This window comes from Zalophus californianus, chromosome 10 (assembly GCF_009762305.2).
Source record: "Zalophus californianus isolate mZalCal1 chromosome 10, mZalCal1.pri.v2, whole genome shotgun sequence".
Lineage (NCBI taxonomy): Eukaryota > Metazoa > Chordata > Mammalia > Carnivora > Otariidae > Zalophus > Zalophus californianus.
In genome coordinates, this window is record NC_045604.1 from 32,231,163 (window position 1) to 32,248,156 (window position 16,994).

A 16,994-nucleotide genomic window follows, 5' to 3' on the forward strand; every position below is an offset into this window, starting at 1 on the left:
TCTGGTTCTGAAAAGGAATTGGATTGAAGGCCAACACACTTCTAACAGGCACAGTTCCACTAGAAACAATCTGGTTCTGAAAAAGGAGTAAGACCAAAGAAAAACAAGTACTCTCAGAAAGGATAGGCCTTAAAAATACAACCTGAATAAAGCCTGGCAAGCTCAAACACAAAGAGAATGGAACTCTAAATCTAGGAAAAATTTTACCCTCAAACTCCAGGGTTGGCAAGAAAGCAATGGACCCAATCTACTCTGTGGCATCTGTTTGCTCACCAGCATCAGAGTTGCTGGGGGTCTTCTCTGGATCCCATTTCTGATCACCAAAATAATGTTAACCTTAGAAATAAAACTTACAGTTATTTTTCTGGCAAAAAATGGGTTTATTTGGGAATAACAGATAATTGCAACTTGGGGCAAGCAAGCTATGGCAAAACCACAAGCAAGTTCTGATCAAGGACATATTTTAGAACACCTTGCCCAAGACCTACTGAACACACACTCTTTATAAACACATGCCAAAAATTTAAAATGAGCTTAAAACATTGAAAAAAGACTAATAGTTTATAGACTATATTCTTTGGCAACAATAGAGACCATGTTCTTTGACTACTGTGGTCCTGAAAAATGTTAGTATCAACTGTCAAATAAATATTATTGCTGAAATATGATCTTGTGAAGATATACCAACTTGAAGTCTTGCCCTTTGCACACTTCTCTATCGTTCATATCAGAAGTTCCATATGAAATGAGCATTGCTAAAATTATACTACTGGCTTCATTAAACATATCACCAAAATAAATGTACAAAAATTTCCTTTTTTAGTAATTTTTAACAAATCATGCAAATTGTGTCCTTCTGTGTTCCTATCCCTTTTAACTCAGTAATATCAGAACAGATAAATAAATCTCCTCATCACGCTCAGCCTAAGAGCTGGTTTAAAAAGATTTGCTTTGTGTGCGCATATGCAGTGTTTTCCCTTCATATACTTAAGATAAATTTAAAAAATAACATTTTATATGATGCAGGGGTATGACTGTCACTTAAATCCCAACAAATGGAGAGGGAAAACAATTGTATTAATATTTTCTTAATACTAACAAATACTCCTGATGTAGGCATCCCAGGTAGGGTTCCTTTTCTTGGGAAAAGAGTTAATTATAATGAAAGGAGAAGTTTGAGAAATTTAGTAACACTTGGAGCAGAAGTGGTTTTTAGTTTACAGAGTTTTTTTTCAAGGCTTTGGACTATGGTAAGTTCTTAGGTAGAATAAAGCTTCATTTGAGAAAAAATTTATGTGGTATAGACTGCCTAATTGTGAAACCGAAATCCACAGAATAATTTCCTAAAAGATCACACAAATGTGTAGTACTTTTTAACTTGAATATCACATTGCTCATGTGATATACAAGTAATAATTCCCATTTTACAAATGGAGGAACCGAGAAACTGAAGTGTCTCACCCCAAGTCAAGCTATGACAGCACATATCATGCTTAAATCGAATATTTTTGTTTCCCTATTATGTCCTGACCTTATTTTTAACTATCAGGTCTGTGTCTACAAAATATATTTCATTTTGTTGACCAAGTAACACCTACCTTTGGCAAGAACATTTAAGATCTGCGTTACTGAATTTAATGTTAGGTTTTTGCTTCTGAATTCTTTAATTCCCAAGACTCCTTGTATGACTTTTATGTCTCATGACTCATACTCTATTCATACCACATTTAGTTTCCTCTCATCATCTTATCTTTTGCATGAATAAAGTCTGAAGCAACCCCTATGTGGCTGAAAAACACTGTGGCCATGTGTCAAGTGTGGGAATGTTAGCGGGAGAAGCCTTCTGAAGATCTCTGTGTAAGAGTCCAGTCCTGGACAATCAAGACTTTTTCTACATCTCTTCTCAGTAGAACCTAGATATAAGGCAGTAGAACGCGGAGAGGCAGTACGTGGTAGAAGTAAATTATCAGCATCAAGTAGACCTGTTCTAAAATCCAGCTCTGCCATCACCCACTGGATTAGCTTGGCCTGTTTCTTCATCCATAAAATGCTGATGCAAGTATCTATCACATAGAGTTATGGCAAGTACTGTGACAATGCATATAACCTGCTTAAAAGGGACTTGAGTGCCCTGTAAATTTTAGCTTTTTATACTGGCCCCTCTTGCCCTCAGTTGTGCCCTCCCTGAGCTTCCTGGGCTGCACAGTTCTATGAGGCCTGCCGCTTGGAGAATGTGTCGGAAGTCAGTCTTTGGCGTGCTGCGGTCCTGTGGTATATATAAGAACGTCTGGCTTCCATATGTGCCGGCAAGTGGAGCACTACCATTTTGCTACTTGACAAGGCTATTTAGCAGGTGCACATGTCTGAACATTCCTGAATCAGGAGGGGGGCAGCTCTGGATTTCAGAGAGCAGTAACCAGGCCACAGCCGGAGTGAGGCAGGAGCCAGGAGCATCAACTTGAGCTCCGAAAGTGCAGTCTGAAGCGAAATGAAATGCCCCAAAACGACGAAGGGGTTCTAACAAACAATACCTATTAATTAGCGATCCAATTCCGTGTGCATATGGTGTGGAAAAGACTGCAAATCGAGGTACTATTTCAATTACTTTGCTTTTTGGGTGGGTTGTAGCCCTGGCGCCTGGACTGGACCCAGAAAGGAAGTAGGCTGGTCCAGGGCTGAGGACACAGGGGGCACCTTGCGTTTCTGGCTCAGTTACAAAGCGGTACGTGGGCCATCCCGGCAGACACTTGCGCTCCCCGCGACCCTCCGGCCACTCCGGGAGCGGACACCCCGCCCAGCCTCCTCCTCAGGTTCCGGGCCCGCGGGCCGCGCGGCCCAGGTGAGGCCGCCGGGCGCGCCCCCGCGCGCCCCTTCCCCCCTCCCGGCGACTTCCTGGTTTGCAGAAGGTGCAGGAGCCGCTGCGGGCGGCCCCGGTCGCAGGAACTGAGAGGCCCCAGCCTCGGAGGCGGCGGGGGCGGCGGCCGGCGAAGACGGGGGCGGCGGCCGCGCCACCGCTGTTGCTGCTGCTGTCACAAAAAGGCTCTGGGGGGTGGGGTGGGAGGCGGGGAAGCGCTGGGGGCGCAGCCGACATGGGCCCGCCGCCGCCGCCGCCGCTGTGAGTAGCCTCCTTCCCCGCGGGGCGGCCAGCGTGGGCGCGGGCGGCGCGACCCTCCCAGCGCGGGGCAGTGGGCTTCCAGGCCGGCGCGGGGGCGGGACGCACAGCCTCACACCGACATGTAACCATGGACTGCAGGACCAAGTGAGTGGGGGTCGCGGGCGGGCGGGCGGGAGGTGGGGGCGTCCCGCGGCGGCCGGCCCCCCAGACGGCGACTTTGGCCCGGCCCCCCGTGCGCGGCCGGCCGGCGGGACAGCGCTAGGCCGCAAAGCCTGCCCGGCCCCGAGTCCCCGGCCCGGCGGGGTCGGCGCCGCTCCTCCGGGAGCGGCCGGGAGCGCCGCGTCGACGCCCGCATCTCTAGGTGGTGGAGGAGGCCTGGCGACTCCTGCCACCACCCGCTGTGGGTTTCTTGTTCCTCCCGGAGTGTGGCAGACGTGACTGTCGGTTGTCTGTGTCTTGCTGGTGTCCCGGAGGGCGTCAGCGTTGAGGTTAAGCGGTTATTACTTAAAGTATTTCCCTAACGTGAAGATAACCATTTCATTTTTAAGGTAGTTATCAGTTTCCCAGATGTTTTCTTCCAGTTTTTCCTATAAAATTAAATTGGCCTCTGATAGGTATTTACTTACATAGGCACTGGGTGTATGCGGGGTGCTTGCAAAATGGTATCCAATTAGATAGTGTTTTTATGTGTCTGTATCAATGGATATTTTTCATCAGGAGCTTAATCATGTAAAAAGCAATTTGAGGAAGTGTGGTGATTTTGTTTTGGGTCTTAGAGGTATGAGTTTTATGTTTTTTTTTTTTTCTTGAAACTTACTTTACAAAGAATTTCTTCTTCCCTTACTCCCTCTTCACACCACTCCCCCAGTTTAAAATAAGGAATACTATGTATATTTGTATTACTGTGAAAGGTTTGTAAAATTTCACAGTATAATGGAATCAATTTTTAATTTTTACACCTAAGATTCTAAAAAATATTAGGAAAATGGGAAAATTATTATTTTCTTCAGTGTTTGACATGTGGGGCAGGGTAAGTGATTTAAAAAGTATACTTTTTGACATTAATTGGATTAGGAGGGAGGAGGTCACCCAAATCCATATTATTTCCATTGAAACCAGTTAGTAGTTGGAGGGCTGAGGAAATGTATATTTGCAAATTAATTTATATAGCTTGTCACTTCCTGTGATTCTAGATTCTTGTAATAAATTTAGAAAAAACAAGTGTTTATTTAGAAGCCAAAACTGGCATTCTTTATTAAAGGAAGTAGATATTTAAAATAGCCAATATGCAAAGACACTAAGGTCTCCTTCGCAGGAATAACAGATAGATTAACACTTTGGTCACGTGGACATTGTGGTATCAGATTTTGCTTCATCTTTTATCTTCTAGCAGAAAGAGATTAAAACAAAACTGTTAAAGAAAATGTGTCTCAGTAGATTTCAGTTTGCTTTTTGAAATTAAACCAATGAATTGGTTGAATGTGTGAGAAGTTAACAAAGAAGTGGATAACTTCTGAATGAAGCAAAGCAATCTTACTGTACCTAGTGGGAAAATCTAGTATTAAGGTAGATGTCTTTTTCCAATTTCCCTAAAGATAATTGAAGTAAAACAAGGTTTTTGTTGTTGTTCTTGTTAGCCTTGCAGTTCATGTACAGTTTGCTACTTTAAACATGCTTTGTAGTAATTACATTTCAAGAGAAGCATATGTGAAGTGTCAAATTTAGGAGCATTATAACTGTTTTATGGTGGTCTAGAATGTGGCAGGTGGAACCAGGTAGTTATCATTTACACTTATACTGCAAGTCCTTTTAAAAAAAGCCTGAGAACCTGCTGGCCAGCTTTGTTGGCAGGAAAAGGTAGAAATACTTAGGAGCATACTGACTTTCCCAATTTTGATTCAATAAGATAAAGTCAATGCTTCACATTTATAAAGCACTTCATACTTTAAAAAGTACTTCCACATAAATTAGTTGATTTATAATCCTCACAACTATTCTTTGAAGTGAGCAAGGCACTTTATAGGTGAGAAAATAGGCCCCGGGTCTCAGAACTCCTAAGCCTCTTACATTACTGAACTGGGAAAAAACTTTGTTATTTTCTACATTGTGCTCATATAGTTACATAGTTACATAGAATCCATTGCAACAAGAAGATGATTAGTTTTTTGAGTTAAAATATAAACTCTGCAGAGATGCTTATTTGTCACAGGAAATAAATAAAACAAAGTTCTTTTTCTTTTAGGGAAAATCCAGAAAGAACCTTTGACTTGGTATTGAAAGTGAAATGTCATGCCTCTGAAAATGAAGGTATGTATGTTTTGTTCATTCTTAAAATAACTGAGTCTATCAAAACAAGTGTTAGTGTTGTAGACTGCTAGAACATGATAGTATCAGGATAATGGTACTAAATGTATATTCTGCATCTAGTGTGTCAAGGTGCTGTTAGTAAAGTAGATGTTAGGTTTTTGCCGTGAGATTGTAGAAACCATGATCTGTGCAGCTTAAATTTCAGGTGTACGTTAAGGCCATATAACTTAGAACTCAGCTTTATCATTTGTTGGTGGAGTGATCGATCGTTTTGGTGGTGGTGAACACCTTTTCATTTTCTTTCATTTGTCTTTGAAAACTTAGTTCCTTTTTTAAACATTAGTGAAAATCTCTTGCCCATACAATGAAGCCACACCAATTCTAATGTTTCCAGAATGCAGAAAGCAGACTGAATAGCCCCTTCTGCTGGATTTACTCCAGTAGCAAAGCACTTTCAGAGAGAGGTAAGTAATGGTGTGACATTGCTTGGAAGGGTTTCAGCTGTCAGTTCTATATAATTTCCTGCAAAGACGAGGACACTTTTGTCAGTCCCTCCTCCCCACTTTTGTCATATATAATATGTGTGCATCAGGGGGAGGTGTAGTGGAAAGGAATAAGGGCTGTCTCTTCTTGCTTATTTCCTTTTTGATGAGTCCTTGTGTGATATGTTTTCGGTATATCCAGTGTGTGATTTCACTTGCCATGTACTTAGATGCTAGATAACTTGGCGATTAAGTGTGGGATTTTGAGGAGACAAAGTTGTCCATTCTAAAGACTTGGTGGAAAGTCGGCTGACACTCTTAGCTCCGGAAACTGGCCAGCAATTATATGCTCTTAAGCAATTTGGAGCTGCACACCTTAAAATAGAGGAGCCCAACCCAGCTTGTGGTGAAATGGGCATGGCTAATTTTAGGTAGGAAGTCACACATGTTCCTGACTCCACCAGCCCTGCCTGCTGTATTTCTGGCCTGTTTGAACTATAGCTGTGATCAGGTTTGTCCCCAGGCAGGGAGTGATCCTAGGTTGTAGGGAGCCTTTTCCAATTAAAAAGGTTATCTTTTGTTGTCCTATCTGTGTCAAAGGTGGTCTATTTACATTCTTTCCAGGCACAGCCAAGTTCTCTTTGAAGACTCAAATAGATAACATTATTTTTTCAGCTCCAATTTAAATCTATTCTTTCGTGTATTTATGCTATGAATAATTCTTCAGAATACCTATACCATAACGTTAGTGAAGGTGGGTGAATTAATGCTCACCTGATGTGTTTGTAAAACAAGCTAAGTTCCTTTAGAAAACATGATTTCTCTGTAATTTTAAATGCATGCTAAAGCGATTTTGATACAAGCATCAATCTACCTTATATAACACACGATCTGTACATGTGTCAGATTGGGACCTATCCATAAAGAATTCTGAGTGTTTTACTCCTTCCTTCCTCCCTTTGCCCTTTTCCATTTTTAGGAACTAGTTATTCCAGTTTTTATCTTCTGCTTGTGTCCTTCTTTTATTCCTTTCTTGCCTTTTTGCCATTGTTATTGTTTAAATTACTACTCATTAGAAACATCTTCATGTGTATTTTAGTAGTTTATCCAGCATGATGAAGTTGGGAATATAACAAATGGTTAAACACTTCAGCCTCTTTATAGGTTGCAATTAATCCATTCTACCCATGTATTCCATTAATATGACTCACGGGCAGCAAATTCTAAAGATTTTTAATAAAGCTAAAGTCAACTGTATAAAAGCATAAACAACTTTTCTTCTTTTCGTTGTGACTTAAGTAGTATAAATATGACTAATATTTTAAGGTCTAACAAGTTATACCTTTTTGAGCTTTAAATTTTATGTCAAATTGAGAGTTTTATGTTTCTAAATGTTTTTATTAATTTTCTACTTTATTGATAAATATTAAAGGGAAACAGTCCAGAAATTATTAAAGAGAGTTACTGGAATATTCCTGTCAATAAAACCTGTTTATTTTATTTTATTATTTTTTTTAAAGATTTTATTTATTTATTTGACAGAGAGAGACACAGTGAGAGAGTGAACACAAACAGGGGGAGTGAGAGAGGGAGAAGCAGGCTTCCTGCTGAGCAGGGAGCCCGATGTGGGGCTCAATCCCATGTCCCTGGGATCATGACCTGAGCCGAAGGCAAACGCTTAATGACTGAGCCACCCAGGTGCCCCAAAACCTGTTTATTTTAATGAGTCTGATATGTGTATCAGTTTGTTTAAAGTAGGATAGTTTTTTGTTTTTGCTAACATTCAAATGAACATGGATGACATTCTTATATAGTAATAAACCTGGAAAACAAAATGTGTAAATTAGGGTGTTTGGGGGCACAAATATAAAACCAATTTAAGTAATGAGGGAACTTAATAGTTTGTATAAGAGGAAGTCTAGAAGTAGGTCATCAAAGATCCAGGTTCTTTCTGCATCACAGCTCTGCCACTCATAGTAATTGGAGTCATTGGAAGATTTAGATTCCTTGTGGTTCTAGGATGGCAGTGAAGTTAGAACTCTACTTTCTCTTTTATGACCTTGGGGGTGACAGACACTGGCTTTTCATGGCACTCTGCTTAGAGCCAGAAAATACCTTTCCCCAGAATCTTCCAGAACATTGGATCCCAATGGCCTAAGTGGCATGGGCTTAAACATTCCTAAAATAATCATTGGTAGGGTAGTGGTAGAGAGGTGAATGGCAAGATTATTATGATTGATTATTAATAAACAACATGCAAGGAATAGATGTTGGGAAGTAAATGAAAATGTTCTCTACATTTCTCAGAATATTAGTTTATTTTTAATTTTTTTAGATTTTACTGATTTGAGAGAGAGAGAGTGCACATGAGTGGGGAGGGAGGGGCAGAGGGAGAGGGCTTGACCCCAGGACCCCGAGATCATGACCTGAGCCCAAAGCAGACACTTAACCAGATGAGCCATCCAGGTACCCCTGTTGGTTTATTTTTTGAAGAATATCTGTTTGATCCAATAGAAAATACCATGCTCAGGATAAATGTGGTTTATGCTAAGATTGATGATACTACGTTAAGATATTTGATGTGTTTCTCTTGTTCACTTTCTAATAGAGAGGTTCTAAATTCTTTCATTTGTCTTGTGTAGCTTACTTCATAAATATCTTCAGAGAGAAATTATTATTTAAGTTTTAGTTGGTGTTTTGAAATGGTATTAGTTGTTGAAATATAATTTAATATAGCTAGCTCTGGTAAAGGGGTGATCTTCATTTGACCAATGGCTATTTGGACTTGTTTCAAAGGCATTACATTGATTTTTTTTTTAAAAGATTTTATTTATTTATTTGAGCGAGAGGGAATGAGAGATAGCATGAGAGGGAAGAGGGTCAGAGGGAGAAGCAGACTCCCCGCTGAGCAGGGAGCCCGATGTGGGACTCGATCCCGGGACTCCAGGATCATGACCTGAGCCGAAGGCAGTCGCTTAACCAGCTGAGCCACCCAGGCACCCTTACATTGATTTTTTGAAAACGGTGCATTTTAGAACACTGGGAAATAGTTTCATATGAAGGGTCCCACAAGTTAAAAAAATTGCCATGAGGGTGGTTGGTTGTGTTTCCCTATCGTGTTCCCTCGTGTTAGTAGAACTGCTTCTGATGGTGTCTCACAGACTGGTTGGCCCATATTTTCACGGATGTTCCCTGGCAGGGCAACTTCCCTAATAACTTCTGCTGCAACTATCCAAGAGTGAAGTGCCAACATTTAGATCTTAATACTCTTCCTGGTAGATTTCCAAGGGACTTGCTGTTGTCACTCTTCCCTTTGCTGTCTTTCATGCTTCCCAGCAGTCAGTGAAGTAGAGCCAGCAGCCATGGCCTGTCCTCAGTTCCAGCAGCAGAGTTACTGTTACCACACTGCCTCTGTGTTCCCCAGAGCGGTTCAGGGCTTCAGGGAACTGAAAAGTAACCCTTCCTCGGGACAAAGTTGCCGATGCCTCCTCTCTGGGTTTTTCAGGCAGTGGCTTTGGTACTCTAGCTTTCTCTTTCATATTTTGTTGACCGCTTACCTCAAGTGGTAGCAGTGCTGGTGATGGGTGTTAGCGGCGGCAGCACCGTGCTAATGCTGCCGTAGCACTCTGTGCTGGGCTTCATCCTAGCTGGTGTACGCGGACTAACTGTTCAACTCTCACACCGTCCGACAGCCTACGAAATGTCTATCTTCATTTGCGCGCGAAGAAACTGAAGCACAGAGAAATGAAGAAACTTGCCCAAAGTAGTCTGGCTCCAGAGTCTGTATTTTAATCTATTGCTTTTTAATAGATTTAATCTAATTTAAAAAATCTGCTCTATTGCCTCTCATTGTGTAGTGACCTCGAATCACCTCGATAGAGGCTGCATTATTACCCTGTGAGGAAATAGTGGAGTTTAAACTATATGTGGTGCAGGTATATGTATTTTTAAACAGTAATACAGTGTTCTCCCTGAAATGAACGAATCGAGGGTAATTCCACATAAAAAAATTACTGAACTTTTTCCTTGTGTTATTGATGCTGGCTCAGGATATTCCCCCTTCCCCACTCACTACTCTTTTTTAGGATTTAAGTCTCTTTGTTTAGTGAACCCTTAATCTTGTAGTCCTAGCTATTTATTCGTAGTTTTCAACACATCTTTATTAGGTCTTGTTTTCTTTATCTTGTCTCTTTAGGTAGAAAAATTTCTTTTAGGAACAAATCCTCCTTTGCTACTGACTTTCCACTTTTATAAACTCATCCAACCCAGTATCAAGTTATCCACCTTTCTGATCTTTAGCTATGTTAATAGTTTAACTGCTTCTTACTCTTTTCTTAAATCAGAACTTGAGGCCAAAGACTCCTCACTTAGTCAGTACCCCTCATGCCCTGCACAAGAAAGGGTATCTCTAGGCTTGCTTTTGCATTTGATATGTTTTGACTCTAGGGATACTGTTTACACAGAATCTCTAGCATTTTGCTTCTCCCTATATTTTAGCACTTAACTGTTCTTGTAGATGTGTCTAATATAGTAATATACAGACATATAGCTAGGTCTAAGTGTCTGTTTGCCAGGCTTAAAATAAACTCTTTGAGAAATGGGCCATGACTTATTAATTTGTTTCCTTAGAGAAAAGCTTAGCATGGTGTCTGGCATGTTTAGTGAATATTTACGGAATGAATAAAAGAAATTGGACCTAGCATAGTGCCAACCACTGGTCAAATAAACGATTAGATTAAATCACTGAGAGCTGCTTGTTGTAGAAGTGATCTGAAGTGTGTGCTGATATGACAGGAGCAGAGACAATAGAAATATATATGACCACATCTATCTTGGACCAGTGGGCTTGTTTAGGGATACTCTGTGCTTAAGCTCTTCCTATTCAGGACCCACATCTGCTTGCTGTCTTCTCACATCACAAGATTGATTGGGACAGTTGCTATGTATGTATGTTTTGGAGTCCACCTTAAAACCCATTTGTACCCATCCACACATACCAAAAACCCAATAAAAAACTTAACATTTAGAAAGTAGAACTGATGAATCATACATACAATAAAGTGGTGTAGGAGACTTTACATACTGCCCAACATGGAAGAACAATCTGTGGGTCAAATGCAGTTACGATGTTTTTACTCTAGCTGTGTGTTCCTTGCTGAGCTCTTTCTGAGTCCCTCTCAATCTAGATGCAAGTGGATAAATTGGAGTCATCATGACTGAAAGTATTAGCTTTATATCGTAGATTGTTGAAGCAAGCAAAACTTCTATTTTCTCATACTTGCTAACTGGGAATAAAACTTAATGTGGTTCTTTAGAAGCATACCTTTGAGATATGTCATTTTTGGTTTTATAAAGTAGTTAAGAAGAGCTGTACTTTTGTATTTGGTTTTGGAACATTATGTGCTCCCTGACACAGCTGCCTGCAAGTCTAAAAAGCAAATCAAATGTCAACATCCAGTGTTTGTTGATAAATACTTTGATAGGGATGCTGCAGAGTTTATATTTTAATAGTTTGATTATGACTTGTCTCATTAGGTACTTTTATTTGTTCACATGTTCTTTAGTTTTGCTGCTTTAATCCAAGGTCACTTCTTTTTTTTAATTTATTATTATTATTTTTTATTATGATGTTATGTTAATCACCGTACAGTACATCATTAGTTTTTGATGTAGTGTTCCACGATTCATTGTTTGCATATAACACTCAGTGCTCCATACAGAACGTGCCCTCCTTCATACCCATCACCAGGCTAACCAAGGTCACTTCTTGATTTTTAATGTTGGTGGTTCCCTGCCGTGCCCTGTGGAGCCTCTGCTGCCGTTCTCTTCGTGGTGGTGTGCTGTGGGACTGGTGCTCGGGCTCTGCTGGGTGGCCACAGTGCCACAGTTTGTTCAGGTTTTTTTCCTTGGAACTTTCTTGTTTCCTTGACCTTCAAGGTAATATGTTCCTAATATTCTTTTGATAATATTCTCTCATTTGGAGGATTTTCTTATGCTCAAGTAATATCCCTCTTTGTTTCCCTCCAAATTTTTATTTTTGATTGGCAAGGTAGAGGACAATAATTTACCTTTTAAAATGTACATTTTAAAGCATATATACAATATTAGCAATTGGCATTTTGGGGGCACTTTAAGCAGGCAGCCATAGTTTTATTTAAAATAACAGTGGAAATCAAAGGCGTTAAGTGTGAAGTATGTTCTCAATCAATGCTAAAAGAATCTTTCTTCCCTGGAAATACTTTTTAATATTTAACATTCAGAAATTTTTTCCACTTTCAAACTCTTCAGCTTATGCTAAAGTAATATTATACAAACCAGAAGAGATTTTTTTTACTTGAAGTTTTTTTTTTTTTAAGATTTTATTTATTTATTTGACAGAGACACAGCGAGAGAGGGAACACAAGCAGGGGGAGTGGGAAAGGGAGAAGCAGGCTTCCTGCTGAGCAGGGAGCCCGATGCAGGGCTCGATCCCAGGACCCCGGGATCATGACCTTAGCCGAAGGCAGATGCTTAACGACTGAGCCACCCAGGTGCCCCTTGAAGATTTTTTTACTTGAGCCAGAAAGCATTAGAGATAGCTTTGAGAAACTCCTGACATACTGTGGTCTTCCTATATTGTTAAGTTGAATGGTTTTCCTGTTGTATTTATTTTGGACATAGACTCTTAGTTTATATAAATTAAGGATAAGTTGATTTACTCCAGATAGTGATTTAATTTTATTTGTAGGAAAGGGTGTCTTGTTTCATGTTTCTATGGTGGTTCAGTCATTTTTGCTTTGTGGGAACTTGCCAAAAGTGCTCCTCAATTGATTTTTTTAGAGGTATTTAAGAAGTTGGTACCACATGGGGTCTTAGGGCACATTGCAGAAGAGAACAGTGGAATAATAGAACTGGAAGTTTCCTTAAAGGGCACCTAGTACAACCTAGTAGAGAGGAATTGGCTTTGATGGACCTTAGAATTCCCGCAGCCCCTTTGCTCTCACCCTGCAGGTGCCATTGTCCTCAGACTGTCCCGTGACTGCTTAAAGATGCTCACTATGAGCGTGAAACAGGCCTTCTCCATGCCAGGCACACTAGTTTCAAAGCTACCCCTCTTCTCACTATTCTTCAAATAACAATTTCTTTAAGTAGGTGGTGTTACTTAATGCATTTATCTGATTAAAGTAATTCACAGTGAGGTGTGAACAACTGATAGCCCTCAAGGGAGCCTTGTAAAGTTGAATTAATTAAAAAGATGCAGTTTGCTGTAGTGGAAAGATCTCTGAACTAAAGATCAAATGTATCTCTGTCAGTTTCTAGTTAGGTTTTTACCATTTCTTCCCCTCCATCTCTATTGACACTCCATTTGTAGTTTGTGATTAACAGCTTTAATAAATGTGTATTTATGTATTCAGTGAATTTCATTAAGATATTTTTTGTTTGTTTATAAGTTTTCAATTAATAAAGCTAAAGCATTATGGTTTAAAGCCTTATTTATTGATTTATTTTTTCTGATTCAGCTTCCAGTTAAATGTTTTACAGAAATAGAAATAAAAATTACTATTTAGTATTTACTATACATCAGTAAATGTGCTCAGAGCTTATGTTTCCAATTTATCGTCATGATAACCATATGCAGTAGGGGTTATAAACCTTTTCATAAAGATGAGGAAGTGGAACACAGGAAAGTTAAGTAGCTTGCTCGGGTCACACAGCTCTAAGAGGTGGGATTGGTCTTTGAACCTGTTTTTCTGATTTTAGAGCCTAAATTCAACCATTACACTGTGCTGCCTTTAAAATACAATAGTCATCCTTTTCTAATAGCATTGAAATTTTTCTCAGCAATTTTTGAAAGCCACCCATTTAGGAAATCCCTGGCTAATTCTAGGCTTGACCAGAGTTATTGTGATACTCATTTTTAGTAGACATCAAAAGGTGACAGTGGGAAGAGGAACATAAACACCGTCTAAGATATTCAGCCCTATGTCATTCATTCACTGGATGTTTCTGAGTGTCAAGCTCAGATGAAAAGCCACTAAAATGATGACGTTCTCAGTGTTCTAAATCAGTGATTGTAATAGTGTAGGAAGGGCTGTTTGAGAGGTTGCAGTGTGTGACACTAAGTCTGAAGAGGGCACCTAACTCAGCTCTGTGTGGGGGGCGTGGGGGGCAGTGGGAGAGAGGGCAGAGGGGAGAGTCAGGGATAGTCTTGAGGTGATGGAGGGAGAGACAGTTAGATACTGTCTTGTCAGCTCTCAGTTGGATACCAGACTGTTACCTTTCTCTGAAGTTAGTTGAAGTTTTACTTCATATTCAAAATTTGGTGTGAATAACTAGGAGTAAAGAATATATTGCTTTTGGTATAAACATTTATATCTTTTGAAGATGATTAAGAAGCACTCTCTACTTCAGTGTAATCTGCCCTGGCAGGGTGTTGTTCGGGTTTGATTTTGTTTACTCAGAGCCTAAAATAGCGTCTGACCTAAGGTGTGTGTGTTTAGTGACTTACTGAGTTGTTGAAGCACTATTTTCAAGGTACTGAAATGGCTTTTAAAGAAAAGGGTATTGAGACTTTAATAATTACTGTTAAATTCATTTTTTTCTGTAAAAGTATAACAACTATTGAACAGATGAAGTTTGTAAAAGTGAAGCTACGGAAGTAAAAGATATAAAAAGAAGTTGCTGAGTAATAATCCTTTTTGATATCTGTCTTGTGGCAGTTATATTCTGTCTTGAACTTGATCTTTATCACCCTGACGTATGCCAACCACTGGATTTTAGGTTTTTGAGGACAAGTACCTCTTTGGAACTATTGTAGATTTTCAGAAAAAGCGTCTTCCATATGGATGATATTCAATAAGTACTTGTTAAGTTTTACTCTTTTATTGAAGTAAAATTAGTAAAAGGTTGTGCTGTATTTTTAATACCTATTTTAGATTTCATAAATCTTAAAAAACCATTAATGTAAAAGAACGTTGAAAGGCTGTAGATTTTTATATCACAAGCAATAGATGCTGTATTTAAAACATTTTTTTTTTAAAAACAGAACTGTGTTGATAAACCACAAGCTCTGTAGCTTAGTAGGCAGAACTGGTGAAGATCAGATAGAGCCTTTTCCTCTTTCAGTTCCTTCTTATTTATCATTTGAATCTGAAAATAAAGTATAGAGCTATCAGTTTAGTACATCTGATGGTCTTCTGCAAATGTGTAAGTGTCCAGAAATTAGTCATTTCAAAAATAATTTGTCTTAGTTTGGTAGCAGAAATGCACCAAGCATAAGGATGTGTGTAGTATTCAAATTTATCATTAATTAAAATTAAACTGTCCTTTAAAATGTTGTCACCTGAGTGATTGTAAAATTTGCCTTCCTTTTAATTTTGATAAGAGATTATTTGAAATAACTTATGAATTTGTGTAGAAAACATTGGTTGAAATGAAACCCAAATAAGTTCAGGTGTGTTTTAAGGCACTAGAGCACTGTATATCCTCAGGGTCTATGCATTTAATGTACAGTTGCTATGAAATAAAAGTGGTTCAGAAAGGATTCTTAAATGGCTTTTTTTTTTTTTTTGAGATTCCAGTGTATTTTGGATATGATATTTGGAAGAGGAAGTTGGTATTTTTTTTTCTTGGAAGAGGAAGTTGTTTGATATTTGGGGAATTTTTTTTCAAGGTCTTGGTCACTGTTACTCTTTTATATAAGCTAAAATAGTGTTTTAATACTTATAAGCAATTAATTATTTGATTTTGAGGGAATAATGTGTTATCTCTTTTTGTCATTTGGTCCTTATTTCTACAGAGAATGTGAGAACTAAATTTTGAAGTTGTAGTTTTGTTATAAAAATTTGAAGTTGTAGATTTTGGTAATGAATATCTGCAGAATAATTGTTGACAATAAGGGCAACACAATTTCATCAAGATTATATGTTGGCAGTATTCTGTGTCTGGGTTCAGATGTGTTATTGAAGAAATAGTAAGCTGAGAATTTTTATGTACAAAAATACTAGTTTCCAAGTTCTTAAAAGTGTTACTGTTGTGTTTCTTAATTACAATGTTTACTTTAAAAAGTGGAAATATTGGAATTCAGAGTTTTCATTTGTAAATATATACTTCATTTTTGGCTTAGTAGTTGAAGATATAAATGAGTCTTTAATACTTTATATGTGTCCTTGTCCTGAATTTGGCCTTTGAAGGCTGATGTGGCTATCTAAAATTCTTTATAAAGCCATTATGAAATCCATTTACTTAGCAATGATAATTTTTTTTTATAGATGGATATAGAAAGAAGAGAGATGGCGCTCGTATCAAAATTTCTACTTTAAACCTTGTATTGTATACTACTTTCTTACTTGTGAGATATTCCAAATGGTGGTCAAGGTATTGAAAATGAAATTACTGAATACTTCTGAATTGCCTTCTAAATCATCATAGTAAGACTAAATTATATTTAGCATGGTTTATAGTTTATATTTTTATGGTATTTTAATTCTTTGAAAGTGTGTGATTTCTATTGTATTTAATATGTATGACAGATTTAATATATACAATTTATATTTCCTTTAAAACATACTTTTATTTTTTATTTTTTTTTAAATATTTTATTTATTTATTTGAGAGAGAGAGAGAATGAGAGATAGAGAGCACGAGAGGGAAGAGGGTCAGAGGGAGAAGCTGACTCCCCGCTGAGCAGGGAGCCCGACGTGGGACTCGATCCCGGGACTCCAGGATCATGACCTGAGCCGAAGGCAGTCGCTTAACCAACTGAGCCACCCAGGCGCCCTCCTTTAAAACATACTTTTAAATATGACTAGAATTTTAGCTTTTCTTTTTTTTAAAGATTTTATTTATTTATTTGACAGAGAGATAGCGAGAGCAGGAACACAAGCAGGGGGAGTGGGAGAGGGAGAAGCAGGCTTCCCACTGAGCAGGGAGCCTGATGCAGGGCTCCATCCCAGGACCCTGGGATCATGACCTGAGCCCAAGGCAGATGCTTAACCAACTGAGCCACCCAGGTGCCCCTAGAATTTTACCTTTTTAGATATGGCTGAATTTAATTTGGTCAAAACACAAAAATTATTTATATATTGTTAATAAGGCACTTGACAGTACTT

The 16,994-nt window shown here is 38.9% G+C and overlaps 1 protein-coding gene across 5 annotated transcripts in view; it reads left to right on the top strand.

Annotated features, from left to right (window-relative positions):
* Positions 1-3,064: 3,064 nt before the first annotated feature.
* The window catches only part of DENND1B (DENN domain containing 1B), a 271,874-nt gene continuing 257,944 nt past the window's right edge, over positions 3,065-16,994 (top strand). For 3 of the 5 annotated variants that reach the window (XM_027611195.2, XM_027611198.2, XM_027611199.2), the window contains exons 1-2: positions 3,065-3,259; positions 5,358-5,422. In XM_027611195.2, coding sequence (XP_027466996.1) covers positions 3,243-3,259; positions 5,358-5,422 — 82 coding nt within the window. In that variant the 5' untranslated portion in view covers positions 3,065-3,242. The remainder of the gene's footprint in view (positions 3,260-5,357; positions 5,423-16,994) is intronic. The other 2 variants (XM_027611197.2, XM_027611200.2) reach the window with 1 other exon arrangement.